Source organism: Lithobates pipiens, unplaced genomic scaffold, assembly GCF_037356315.1.
Source record: "Lithobates pipiens isolate NorthernLeopardFrog02 unplaced genomic scaffold, aLitPip1_a1.2 Scaffold_18, whole genome shotgun sequence".
NCBI classification, from domain to species: domain Eukaryota; kingdom Metazoa; phylum Chordata; class Amphibia; order Anura; family Ranidae; genus Lithobates; species Lithobates pipiens.
In genome coordinates, this window is record NW_027507758.1 from 97,322,276 (window position 1) to 97,336,084 (window position 13,809).

The 13,809-nt window shown below is 43.7% G+C and overlaps 1 protein-coding gene across 1 annotated transcript in view; it reads left to right on the top strand.

Moving 5' to 3' along the window:
• Positions 1–2,271: 2,271 nt before the first annotated feature.
• The window catches only part of PCSK2 (proprotein convertase subtilisin/kexin type 2), a 302,085-nt gene continuing 290,547 nt past the window's right edge, over positions 2,272–13,809 (top strand). Inside the window, exon 1 of the mRNA XM_077485936.1 lies at positions 2,272–2,611. Coding sequence (XP_077342062.1) covers positions 2,435–2,611 — 177 coding nt within the window. The 5' untranslated portion in view covers positions 2,272–2,434. The remainder of the gene's footprint in view (positions 2,612–13,809) is intronic.

The following is a 13,809-nucleotide window of genomic DNA, read 5'->3' on the forward strand; positions in this document are numbered from 1 at the left end:
CTGCATGGTGTGATCCCTGGAGGTGCCCTCATCCTTCTCTGTGTGTGGTGTGATCCTTGGAGGTGCCCTCTTCCTCCTCTGTGTGTGGTGTGATCCTTGGAGGTGCCCTCTTCCTCCTCTGTGTGGTGTGATCCTTGGAGGTGCCCCCATCCTCCTCTGTGTGTGGTGTGAGCCTTGGAGGTGCCCTCATCCTCCTCTGTGTGTGATGTGATCCTTGGAGGTGCCCTCTTCCTCTGTGTGTGGTGTGATCCTTGGAGGTGCCCTCTTCCTCCTCTGTGTGTGGTGTGATCCTTGGAGGTGCCCCCATCCTCCTCTGTGTGTGGTGTGAGCCTTGGAGGTTCCCTCATCCTCCTCTCTGTGTGGTGTGATCCTTGGAGGTGCCCTCATCCTCCTCTGTGTGTGGTGTGATCCCTGGAGGTGCCCTCATCCTCCTCTGTGTGTGGTGCGATCCTTGGAGGTGCCCCCATCCTCCTCTGCGTGGTGTGATCCCTGGAGGTGCCCTCATCCTTCTCTCTATGTGGTGTGATCCTTGGAGGTGCCCTCATCCTCCTCTGTGTGTGGTGTGATCCCTGGAGGTGCCCTCATCCTTCTCTCTATGTGGTGTGATCCTTGGAGGTGCCCTCATCCTCCTCTCTGTGTGGTGTGATCCTTGGAGGTGCCCTCATCCTCCTCTGTGTGTGGTGTGATCCCTGGAGGTGCCCTCATCCTCCTCTCTGTGTGGTGTGATCCTTGGAGGTGCCCTCATCCTCCTCTGTGTGGTGTGATCCTTGGAGGTGCCCTCGTCCTTCTCTGTGTGATGTGATCCTTGGAGGTGCCCTCATCCTCCTCTGTGTGTGGTGTGATCCTTGGAGGTGCCCCCATCCTCCTCTGCATGGTGTGATCCCTGGAGGTGCCCTCATCCTTCTCTGTGTGTGGTGTGATCCTTGGAGGTGCCCTCTTCCTCCTCTGTGTGTGGTGTGATCCTTGGAGGTGCCCTCTTCCTCCTCTGTGTGGTGTGATCCTTGGAGGTGCCCCCATCCTCCTCTGTGTGTGGTGTGAGCCTTGGAGGTGCCCTCATCCTCCTCTGTGTGTGATGTGATCCTTGGAGGTGCCCTCTTCCTCTGTGTGTGGTGTGATCCTTGGAGGTGCCCTCTTCCTCCTCTGTGTGTGGTGTGATCCTTGGAGGTGCCCCCATCCTCCTCTGTGTGTGGTGTGAGCCTTGGAGGTTCCCTCATCCTCCTCTGTGTGTGGTGTGATCTCTGGAGGTGCCCTCGTCCTTCTCTGTGTGTGATGTGATCCTTGGAGGTGCCCTCATCCTCCTCTGTGTGTGGTGCGATCCTTGGAGGTGCCCCCATCCTCCTCTGCGTGGTGTGATCCCTGGAGGTGCCCTCATCCTTCTCTCTATGTGGTGTGATCCTTGGAGGTGCCCTCATCCTCCTCTGTGTGTGGTGTGATCCCTGGAGGTGCCCTCATCCTTCTCTCTATGTGGTGTGATCCTTGGAGGTGCCCTCATCCTCCTCTGTGTGTGGTGTGATCCCTGGAGGTGCCCTCATCCTCCTCTCTGTGTGGTGTGATCCTTGGAGGTGCCCTCATCCTCCTCTCTGTGTGGTGTGATCCCTGGAGGTGCCCTCATCCTCCTCTGTGTGTGGTGTGATCCCTGGAGGTGCCCTCATCCTCCTCTCTGTGTGGTGTGATCCTTGGAGGTGCCCTCATCCTCCTCTCTGTGTGGTGTGATCCCTGGAGGTGCCCTCATCCTCCTCTGTGTGTGGTGTGATCCCTGGAGGTGCCCTCATCCTCCTCTCTGTGTGGTGTGATCCTTGGAGGTGCCCTCATCCTCCTCTCTGTGTGGTGTGATCCCTGGAGGTGCCCTCATCCTCCTCTGTGTGTGGTGTGATCCCTGGAGGTGCCCTCATCCTCCTCTCTGTGTGGTGTGATCCCTGGAGGTGCCCTCATCCTTCTCTGTGTGGTGTGATCCCTGGAGGTGCCCTCATCCTCCTCTGTGTGTGGTGTGATCCCTGGAGGTACCCTCATCCTCCTCTCTGTGTGATGTGATCCTTGGAGGTGCCCTCGTCCTCCTCTATGTGTGGCAGTCCCCGGAGGGTCTCCCCGCCTGGCAGAGGACATACATGAAGGAATTCTCCAGGGTGCTGAATCAGGACTCCTGAGTACTAATGAGCCGCCTGACAGAGGAGGGGAGCCGCGCTCAGCCTGCCTCCCTGTGATTGGCTGGGAGTCCCCCGCACGTGACCCGCCTTGGTCCAGGCTCGGAGGATGAGATGAATAGTAGATGTGAGGAGGAGCCCGGATGCAGATTTGGCATCAGAAGTAATCTCACATACATAGAGCGGAGCGGAGACATGTACTGAGGAGGCACGGAGGAGCCCCACCGACAACTACACCGCTCCGGCATCTCCTCTCCACTCCTCTCCTCTCACCTTCCCACACAAAGTGAGAGATGAGAGCAAGCTCCCCGCTCCGGGCTGTGCTGGCGGCATTGCTGCTCATACTGTACAGCGGCTCGACCCACTCCGCTCTCCTCACCCAACAATACTTGGTGGACTTACAGCCGGGAGGAGACCCGACAGACGCCGCACTACTCGCCCAACAGTATGGATTCACCGGGGCCAGGAAGGTAAACTCCTCCCTCCACCCCTTCTATATTACCTGATGTGATCCCTACACATCTCTACTGATCCCTACACGTCTCTACACATCCATACGGATCCCTACTGATCCCTACAGATCCCTAAACATGGTACTGATCCCTACACATCTCTACACATCCTACTGATTCCTACAGATCCCTGCTGGTCCCTATACATCTCTACTGATCCCTGCACATCCTACTGATCCCTACATATCTCTACACATCCCACCGATCCCTACAGATCTGTACACATCCTACTGATCCCTACACATCTCTACACAGCCTACTAATCTCTACTGATCTGTACACATCTCTACTGATCCCTACACATCCTACTGATACCTACACATCTCTACACATCCTACTCATCCCTACACATCTATACTGATCCCTACACATCCTACTGATCTCTACACATCCTACTGAACCCTACACATGCTACTGATCCCTACACATCTCTGCACATCCTACTGATCTCTACACATCTCTACTGATCCCCACACATCCCACTAATCTCTATACATCTCTACACATCTCTACTGAACCCTACACATCTCTACTGTACCCTACACATCTCTACTGATCCCTACACATGCTACTGATCCCTGCACATCTCTGCACATCCTACTGATCTCTACACATCCTACTGAACCCTACACAACTCTACTGATCCCTGGACATGCTACTGATCCCTGCACATCCTACTGATCTCTACACATCTCTACTGATCCCCACACATCCCACTAATCTCTACACATCTCTACACATACTACTGATCCCTACACATCTCTACTGATCCCTACACATGCTACTGATCTCTACACATCTCTACACATCCTACTGATCCCTACAGATCTCTAATGATCCCTACACATCCTACTGATACCTACACATCCTACTGATCTCTACATCTCTACACAACTCTACACATCCTACTGATCCCTACACATCTCTACTCATCCCTACACATCCCTACTGATCCCTGCACATCTATACTGATCGCTACACATCCTACTGATCCCTACTGATCCCTACACATCCTACTGATCCCTACACATCCTTACACATCCTACTTATCCCTACACATCCTACTGATCTCTACACATCCTACTGATCCCTACAGATCTCTAATGATCCCTACACATCCTACTTATCCCTACACATCTCTACTGATCCCTACACATCTTACTGATCCCTACACATCTCTACTGATCCCTACACATCCTACTGATACCTACACATCCTACTGATCTCTACATCTCTACACAACTCTACACATCCTACTGATCCCTACACATCTCTACTCATCCCTACACATCCCTACTGATCCCTGCACATCTATACTGATCGCTACACATCCTACTGATCCCTACACATCCCTACTGATCCCTACACATCCTACTGATCCCTACACATCCTTACACATCCTACTTATCCCTACACATCCATACACATCCTACTGATCCCTGAACATCTCTACTGATCCATACACATCTCTGCAAATCTGTACGGATCCCTACATGTGTACTGATCCCTACTGATCCCCACACATCTCTACTGATCCCTACACATCCTATTGATCCCTACACATCTCTATTGATCCCTAGGGTTTGTGTATTATGTATGGGGGCAATAAGAACCCCTCATATCTGAGCTCTACTACCATCCACACTGTGCAATGTACAGAGATCACCGACTTCTCACCTTCATATCATCTCTATAGAGAGAGATCCGTCTCCTGATTATTATTATTATTATTATTATTATTATTATTATTATTATCAGGGGGTGTAGAGACCAGGCACATCTCTCCCATCATCATCTACAAGAACCAGAAATCTCCATGATCTCTCCATACATCTCTTCTATTACAGAACTATCTGTCTAATTGTAATACATGGCTTTATAAATCAAATAGAATATCTATCTATCTATCTATCTATCTATCTATCTATCTATCTATCTATCTATCTCTCTATCTATCTATCTATCTAATATAAGTAGAAGTGATCCCATTTATATAATAATTGCCAGTAGAAATGAGTAATGAGCAAAACCAATTAGATGGTTCTGGTTTCAAGTTTTCAGACCACTGAGCCAGCATACCCTGATATTGGTGTCTAGATTTCTATTCTATCTATCTATCTATCTATCAATTTATATTCTATCTATCTATCTATCTATCTATCTATCTATCTATCTATCTATCTATCTATCTATCATTTTATTTCTTTCGTTCTATCTATTTTTCTATCTAATATAAGTAGTAAAAATCATATTTGTATATTAAATGTCCCGTATGACTTAGTGTAAAGGAAACCTGATTAGATGGTTCTGGTTTCAAGTTCTCAGAACACACTGGAGCAGCATATACTGATACTGACATCTAGATGTGTAATCTATCTATTTATTATAAATCGATGTATGTATGTGCCTTTTATTGATCTATTTAGGTATGTATCTTTGTGTCTGTTTATCTATCTGGTTCTGGTTTCAAGTTCTCAGACTATTGAACTAGCATGCATGAAATTGGGCATTTCTATCTAGATTATCTATCTATCTATCTATCTATCTATCTATCTATCTATCTATCTATCTATTTATCTATCTATCTATCTATTTATCTATCTATCTATCATAGATCAATCTATGTATTCATTTAGCTATCTATCTACCCATTACAGATCTATCTATTTACCTATTGTCTATCTATCTATCTATCTATCTATCTATCTATCTATCTATCTATCTATCTATCTACCTATCTATCTATCTATCTATCTACCTATCTATTTATTTATTTGTCTATCTATCTATCTATCTATCTATCTATCTATCTATCTATCTATCTATCTATCTATCTATCTATCTATCTATCTATCTATCTATCTACTTATCAACCCATTACAGATCTATCTGTGTGTGTCTATCTATCCATTATAGATCTATCTATCTATCCAGTATCAGTAAATGAATCATATTTGTATAATAACTGCCAGTATCATTTAGTAATGAGCGAAAACAATTGGATGGTTCTGGTCCCAAGTCCTCGGACCATTGGACCAGCATACTCTGATACCGGTATTTGGAAAGTTCTCTCGGCCTGTTAATAATCGGCAATCACTCAATCATTAGAATGTTATAGGGATGCGGCTATCACTCATAATTTTAATCGCACTGTTTATCAGCTGATGGAGCATCTAGGTAATTAACCATATTCGTATATTAAAATAGATGAAGCAATTTGTGTCGGAGTGCTGGAATCTGCATAGTGTACAGCAATAAAGGGCACTTTGCTGGGAATGGGAGTGTGATGGGCCTGGTTACAGCTCTAATTTCTTCATTAGAAAAGAGCCACGTGTAATGAGGGCATCACATGTAAGCAATCGCACTGATAGAGCAGCTGCATGGCGCTGTAATGGGGATAACCACTCTTGTGTAGTAAACAGAACAGAGCATTATGTTTGGAATATTTCTTGTCGGCTATAAACACGAGCTGCAGGACTTTGATGGCTGACTTACAACCTTTATCTTCTCCCGTATATACTCCATTCCGGGGACGTTCTGCTGTAAACAAGTGTGCTTAAAGCTGATATATCATAGATCACAGAGTCGTAGGTCAGACTTAAGCAATGTAAAAATCACCTACTTTTTAAATTCACGTTTACTATACCAAGTAACCAGCAGTGGGAAAGAAATCATTTTTCAACCTTTGACTTTAATCCTCAAATCTAAAGCTGTGTACAGTTTACAGCACTAAAAAAATAAATCTCTTTATTTGAATTAACAGTGCAGATAATTATCCAAAATGGCTGCTACCGGAGAGCCACACGTATTCCATTGTAATAATATTGGATGGACATATGGGTGACACAATACTTTATCTAATAACTAAATTGCTGCATGTTTTTGCTGTCATAGTCCCTTTGTTTTTTTGTTTTTTTGTTTTTTAATACCATCTCCGAGGACCAGGTGTAGGATATTGTTTTTAATGCCACAATTTATAACATGATCAGTGTTATTATTTATATAATAAATATGAATTAAAGAATAATAAATAGTAATATCAATAATAGTCTTTAAAATATTATTGTGACGACATAATAGCAAGCATAGGTAATAGGTACTGAGAGTTACATTGAATATTTATTTAAAAATGATAGTAATAATTATTGTAATAATAATAATAAGAAGAAGAAGAGTAAAAACAATAATAATAAAAATAATAATAACACTATGAATATAAATAACAGTACTACTAATAATAACAATAAAAAATAATATTACTAATAACAGTGGTAGCAGTATTTATTTCCAAAATCAGTCATTTTTAGAGACAAAATTACCAGGGACTGTTTTTTGAAAACTACTATTCCTGGAAAACAAGATTGGTGGGCAACTTAGGTTTTGTAGGCAATTGATGCTGAATTACCACTATCACCCCCCCATGTTTGGCCAGTAACATCTAAAATGACACTTCTCATGATGATCGGTGGACTGATCATGATCGGGGGAGTCGTAGGTCACTCTCGGCTGATCCAAGGTCTGCTCTGCTTAAGTACTTAGACAAGCCACCGTCTTTCTATGTACTGCCATTGCAGTCTATTAGGTCTACTGACATGACCTTCAGTAAGCCTCACTCAATTATAACCTGAATGGGATTAGAAGGTGTGTGTGAATTGTTGCTGGACGCACACATATTTTTCTGTAATGGCTGGCCCCCCCACACCAGTTTTAATGAAAAATCAAGGTCTCAAAGGGCCAGGATTATTCACAGATGGAAATCAAAAAGTCACAATTTGAGGAGCACTGGTGGAGGATCATGGATGACATTTATTAGCATGCATGTAATAAAATACATATATAGGGTTGTGGTTTGTATGATGGCTGTTTTTATTATGAATTGAATTTAATCTGTGATAATAGACATAGTTTATCTGACTACACATCATTTTCTTTTAGCTAAGAAATGAAGCTCATTGGGTAGCAGTAGTGACACAAGGACACAAGAGGAGCAAGCTTATGACGTAAACTGCAATTTGAAGTCTAAAACTAAATGCATACCAATTACATAAAAAAGAAATACAGCAAATATATTTTAAATCAGAATAAATCAATTTATAGGGCTACATAATCTGAAATGGTCATTGTGCCTTTACTGCACTTTGCAGATCTCTGCTCTTTGAACTGTCTTATTAAATAAGCCTGAAACTGTAATTGTATTCAAAAAGGATTCTTCCTGGAGCCTTTCTATTCATACTCTAATCTACAGGACAAAAGAGAGAGAGAGAGTTCCCTTAATGGTTGGTTCCCTTACTAATATGCCTTTGAAAATTGTTCTACGTAATGGATTATAAACACAACCGGTTTATAAAGGTTGCAGGTTACTTATCATGGTTTATTTTTAATTTGCTGTTCTAGTGTGCAGCAGAAAAATATGAGAACAAATGGTTAGCTTGAAATTTAATATTCAACAATAAACTCCATATTCTGTTTTCAGAGGGAACAGTTTTAAAGTAGACGTCAATCTACAACTGCCCCTGCGTGGGCAAAGGTTTGGCCCCTGCGTGGGCTAATTTTTTATGCTAATGAAAAAATGTAATAAAAAACGATTTTGCAAAAAAAAAAAAGTAGATGTCTAATCATAAAAAGTATTCTTTTGTATAATTTACTTTTGATATCATTTAATTATTATTTTTTTTTCTACATCTGCAGCTTTTATAAAATATTACCTGCAAATCCCACCATGAGGGTTCTTGCACAAACACTTCGGGGTCGATTTCCTAAAACTGGAGAATCTTCAAAATCTGGTGCAGCTCTGCATAGAAACCAATCAGCTTCCAGATTTTTATTGGCAAAGCTTAATTGCACAAGCTGATGTTAGAAGCTGATTGGCTGCCATGCAGAGCTGCACAAGATTTTGCACAATACAGTTTTAGTAAATTAACGCCTTCCTGTTATGAGATGACAACGCTCAACTAATTGTTTTCCTTTAATGTCATTTTGTCACATGCACTTCTGGTTTAAATTGTAAGTGGCAAAGCTCAATGTACAGACATGTTTAGCCATTGTCACCAATGGGGAGCTTATCCAGAGCAACGACATGCTAAAGAAGCTAGTGTATGTTGGCAGGAATTACCTGCAAAGAAGCTGGATGAGATAATGAGTGTTGAGATGCAAAATAAATGAAAACTGTTTTTTCAAAAAGAAAATGACAAATTGGAATTATTTAGGAGATATGAGGGAGATTTACTAAAACGGGTCACATGGAATCTGGTGCACCTGTGCATTGCAATCAATCAGCTTCTAACTTTAGCTTGTTTGATTAAGCTTTGACTTAAAGTGGTTGTAAACCCTTACAAACCACTTTGACCTACAGGTAAGCCTAGATTAAGGCTTACCTGTAGGTCCAAGAAATATCTCCTAAACCTATACGGTTTAGGAGATATTTGCCCGAAGACAGGCACCGCTGTCTATGGCGCATGCGCCGTAGACAGCGGCGCGCAGGCGCACTGAGCGTGGCATTTCCAACAATGGAGCTGCCGCGCGTGTCGGCTCCCGTGCGCATGCGCGGGAGTGACGTCATCGCGGCTCCGCCGAATGACAGCGGCGGAGCTGCGAGACCCCACCGAAAAGATGGATGCGCCGGACTACAGGGGACAGCGGTGAAATCGCTGGCTCCTGTGTCAGGTAAGTGACACATAATGGGCTACTATGCGATGCGTCCATTATGCTTTGCCTTTGCAGGGAATGAAAGAGGAAGTAAACCCTCTGGGTTTTTTTGATAAAAATAACAAACATGCTATACGTACCTGCTCTGTGCAATAGTTTTGCACAGAGCAGCCCTGATCGTCTTCTTCTGGGGTCCCTCACTGGCGCTCCAAGCCCCTCCTCTTCAATGGGTGGCCCCAGGGAAAGCCAGTTTCCCTGGGGGCACCCGTGCAAGCTCATTTCATGAGTCTCGCTGCTGCGTCCATTGACACAGACAACGGGACTCGTCCCCGCCCCCTGTTCCCATGTCACAGGATTTGATTGACAGCAGTGGAAGCCCAATGAGGAGAGACACAGTGGCTGGAGTGGCCGCATCCGTTCATGGACATCGTTGGATTGGATCGGGCTCAGCTAAGAAAAAGGAGAGGGGGGGGGCTGGGGGGAGCTGCAGCACAGAAGGTTTTTCATCTTAATGCATAGAATGCATTAAAGTGAAAAACATTGGGGCTTTAGAACCACTTTAACCTAAAATCTGATTGGTTACTATGCATAGCTGCACCAGATTCTGTGTGCATTAATTTTAGTAAATCCCCCCCCCCTCCCCCACATGGTGGTTTATAAAGATACATTCTGTCCGGTTACAGTTTATAGCTTCTTTTTCAAAAAAAGGTTTTCTAGTTACCTGTAGTTGTATTCAATCCCCAATTTGAATCAATGGATAATTTAAATATTCAGTTTGCCTACCTTGTAAAATGGAGCTTATATCTTCACAGTAAGCCCCCCCCCCCCATGTTTATATTCTTGCTGCATGGGAGGTGGCAGACAATTCAAGCATAACACTGTATCTTCTGTAAAGAGCCTCACTTCTCCATCATGTTAACTCTCACCAAAAGCAATATATTAGTCTGTCCTCTCATGAGTGGCTTTTATAGGTTTAGAAGGGTTCAAACTGAGGACCAAACTGGCTATTAGTCAATAAATAGCCCCCAGTGTGTAACGCATCCTGACTCCCTTTAGAGCCTATTTTCCCGACAACATATAAATTACTTAGTGGACAGTTTTCCAATTTTGTAGTTAGTAGATCTTAACTCAAACAATAAAATTGTATATAAGCTTCAACATTCAGCTTAATGTAATTTCATAATGTGTTTCCAATCTTTTAAAATTTTCAACTTTCATTACAATAACCTTTAATTATCTGACAATGATGTTCCTTCTTCGGGCGCTTTCTGTTATGGGGCGACAACTGTTTCCAAATTGCGCTGCTGCCTTGTCACCTCGTCGCATAAGCCATCCGTAGCCTTGCTGACACGTGGCTCCACCATGGTCCAGCATTGCCACTATCAGAAAGCCAGTCCTGGGCAAGGATATGCAACCATTGTTGGAGTCCGTCCATTTGGACAGGAGGTGGCTGAAAACACCGAAGAAGACCAGAAGCATAAAAAAGATGAAAAAATTAAAACAGTGTTTTATGAAAACTTACAACCATGGCAGTTGTTACTGTGATGCATAGTGCTCTAGCAAACTAAATGTCAACCAGTTAGGATTTGGATGCACTAAAAACAACAATTGAATAAGTTTCAATTTCCCTTTAAAAAGATATACACAAACTTGTTAAAATCACATGAATTATATTTTTAATCAACCTAAATTAATTTAAGAAAATGCAATCTTCCAAGGCCGACAGCACATATTTGCACAACAGTATCCAGACTCTAAAAGCGGCTGGATTATAGTTCTTTAATAAATAAGTCAGTATGATTGATTGATACCAGAGCTGCGCAGAAAGTCATTAAAGAGGGTTTGAGCGCTAGTTTATTCCAGTCACTAGCAGTGTTGGTACAGGATATCTGATACAAATCCTATCAGTTTCACATTAAAGTGAGCCTTTGTTTTTCTGATTCTTATGCCGCATGCACATGATCGGAAATTCGGGCAGCAAAAGACCGATGAGAGCTTTTGTTCGCAAAATGCGATCGTGTGTACGATCAATCAGAGTTTTGCTGGCCAAATTTCAGCCAGCAAAAGATTGAGAGCATGTTCTCAATTATTCAGTCGGAAAAAGTTCCTATCCGAAAATGCGTCCATGTGTATGCAATTCCGACAGGCAAAAACTCACGCATGCTCAGATTAAACTATGAGACGGAAGCTACTGGCTATTGAACTTTTTTTTTCTAGTTTCATCGTACATGTTGTACGCCACCGCGTTCTTGACGGTCGGAATTTGGTGTGACCGCGTTTATGCAAGACAGCTTGAGCAAAATCCTGTCGAAATTCCGTCAGGAAAACCATCAGAGCTTTCCAAATTCCAATCATGTGTATGCTGCATTAGGTTAGGCTTTTAGGTTTTTAGATGACATTCAGATTGATCATTGTGGTTATGCACAGTTACTATGTGTTTCCACAAAACATGGGGGCACATATACTGTGTTGTGATGCGTTGTGGTGCCACTCATTTTGAATACAGTAGCAGCTAATGCACCCACATGCAAAAACAGAATAAATATTTTTGGCTTTATTAAGGTGCATTGTATTCATTAACGCAATGCTAAAATGTGAATGGACCCTCAAGCTGAGCTAAACGAACAGGAGGAAGGAGGTCCTGGTTCCCTTATATAGATTATTAGTTAAAAGTTTATTTAGAATACTTTGTCCAGTTCTGAAGACCTCACTTACAAAAATATATTGATTAGATAGAACAAGTCCAGAGACAGGCAACAAAAATGATGAAAGGTCTGAGGGATAAATCATACCAGGAGAGACATTGAGACCTTAATATGTACAGTCTGGAGGAAACAAGGGAAAGGGGGGGCACAACTAAAACCTTTAAATATATCAAGGGGATGAACAGTGGCGCAGGAGCGCTGCCCTCTCTCTCCTGCATCCGTCAATCTTCAATAGATAGATTCATGCATTGTATGAATCTATCTATTTTCGCCGCTGCCGCCCCCTATTCAGGTGTCCGGCCCCTTGTCTGGTGCTGGGCATCTGAATTACAGCAGCGGGGGTGTTTTCAAAAAGTGCCTGATTAGAGCTGTTGTCTCTAATAGGCAACCCGATTAGAGCTGTGGGCTCTAATAGGCTTCCAAATTGGTAAACAGCGGGCACACTTCTTGCTGCTTACGTAGTGCTGTGTTAGGGAATCAAATAAATCGCTTCCCTAACACTGATCCGCCTCTCAGCCAATCAGGTGCACCGGGTCTGGTTACCTGTCACCTGATTGGCTGAAGCGACAGGCGATGTGATTGGATGCCTATCGGGCATCCAATTATAGCAGAAGAAGACGGGAGAAGACATCGAGGACTCGGAGGGAGCGTGGAGGAATGCGCTGACCCGAGACAGGTAAGTGCCGGGCAGGGGGGGACACTGGCAGCATTTGATGGGGCAAGCTGGTAGCAATTGATGGGGCAAACTTGTGGAAATTGATGAGGCAAACTGGTGGCAATTGATGGTGCAAACTGGTGGCAATCGATGAGGCAAACTTGTGGCAATTGATGGGGAAAACTGGTTGCAATTGATGGGGCACACTGGTGGCAATTGATGGGGCAAACTTGTGGCAATAGATGGGAAAAACTGGCAGCAATTGGATGGGCACACTGGCGGCAATTGACGGTTACAGTGGCTGCTCTTGATGGCACAGTGGTGGCAATTTATGGGTGCAGTGGGTGCATTTGATGGCACAGTGGCTGTGTTTGATGGGCACAGTGGAGGCAATTTATCGGTACAGTGGCTGTGCTTGATGGCACAGTGGCTGCATTTGATGGGCACAGTGGTGGCAATTTATGGGTACAGTGGCTGCATTTGATGGCACAGTGGCTGCGTTTGATGAGCACAGTGGCTGTGTTTGATGGGCATAGTGGCAGCAATTGATGGGCACAGTAGCTGCATTTGATGGGCACAGTGAGTCTGCAATTGATGTTTTTTTTTTTTCAGTTTGCGCCCCCCCCCAAAAAACAATTGAGCACCAGCCGCCACTGGGGGTGAATATGGTTCCAGAGTGAAGTATTTTCAATATGAAGCCAAGATCAGGGGGACATGACCTCAAACTAGCCAGAGCAAAGTTCAAAACCTCCGGGTACTCCAGTTTCCTTCCACACTCCAAAGACATGCTGGTAGGTTAATTGGATCCTGTCCAAATTGGCCACAGTATGATGTGAGTTAGGGACCTCACAATGTGAATTAGGGACCTTCGATTGTAAGCTCCTTAGTGGCAGAGACTGATGTGAATGTACAATATACTGTATATGTAATGCGCTGCGTAAATTGACTGCGCTATATATATAAGTACCTGTAATAAATAAAATAAATAACTAAACTAGAGATAGTGAGTCAGTCACAGTCTGACCTTTGTTTACTGCAGTCATGAAAAATAGAACGGCCACCTCTCTCCCGAGAGCCTGTGATTGGATAGTGATAAATAGAGCGGTTCATCTTGTCTCCTCTCCTACTGTCACCATGTTCTGAATATTTGT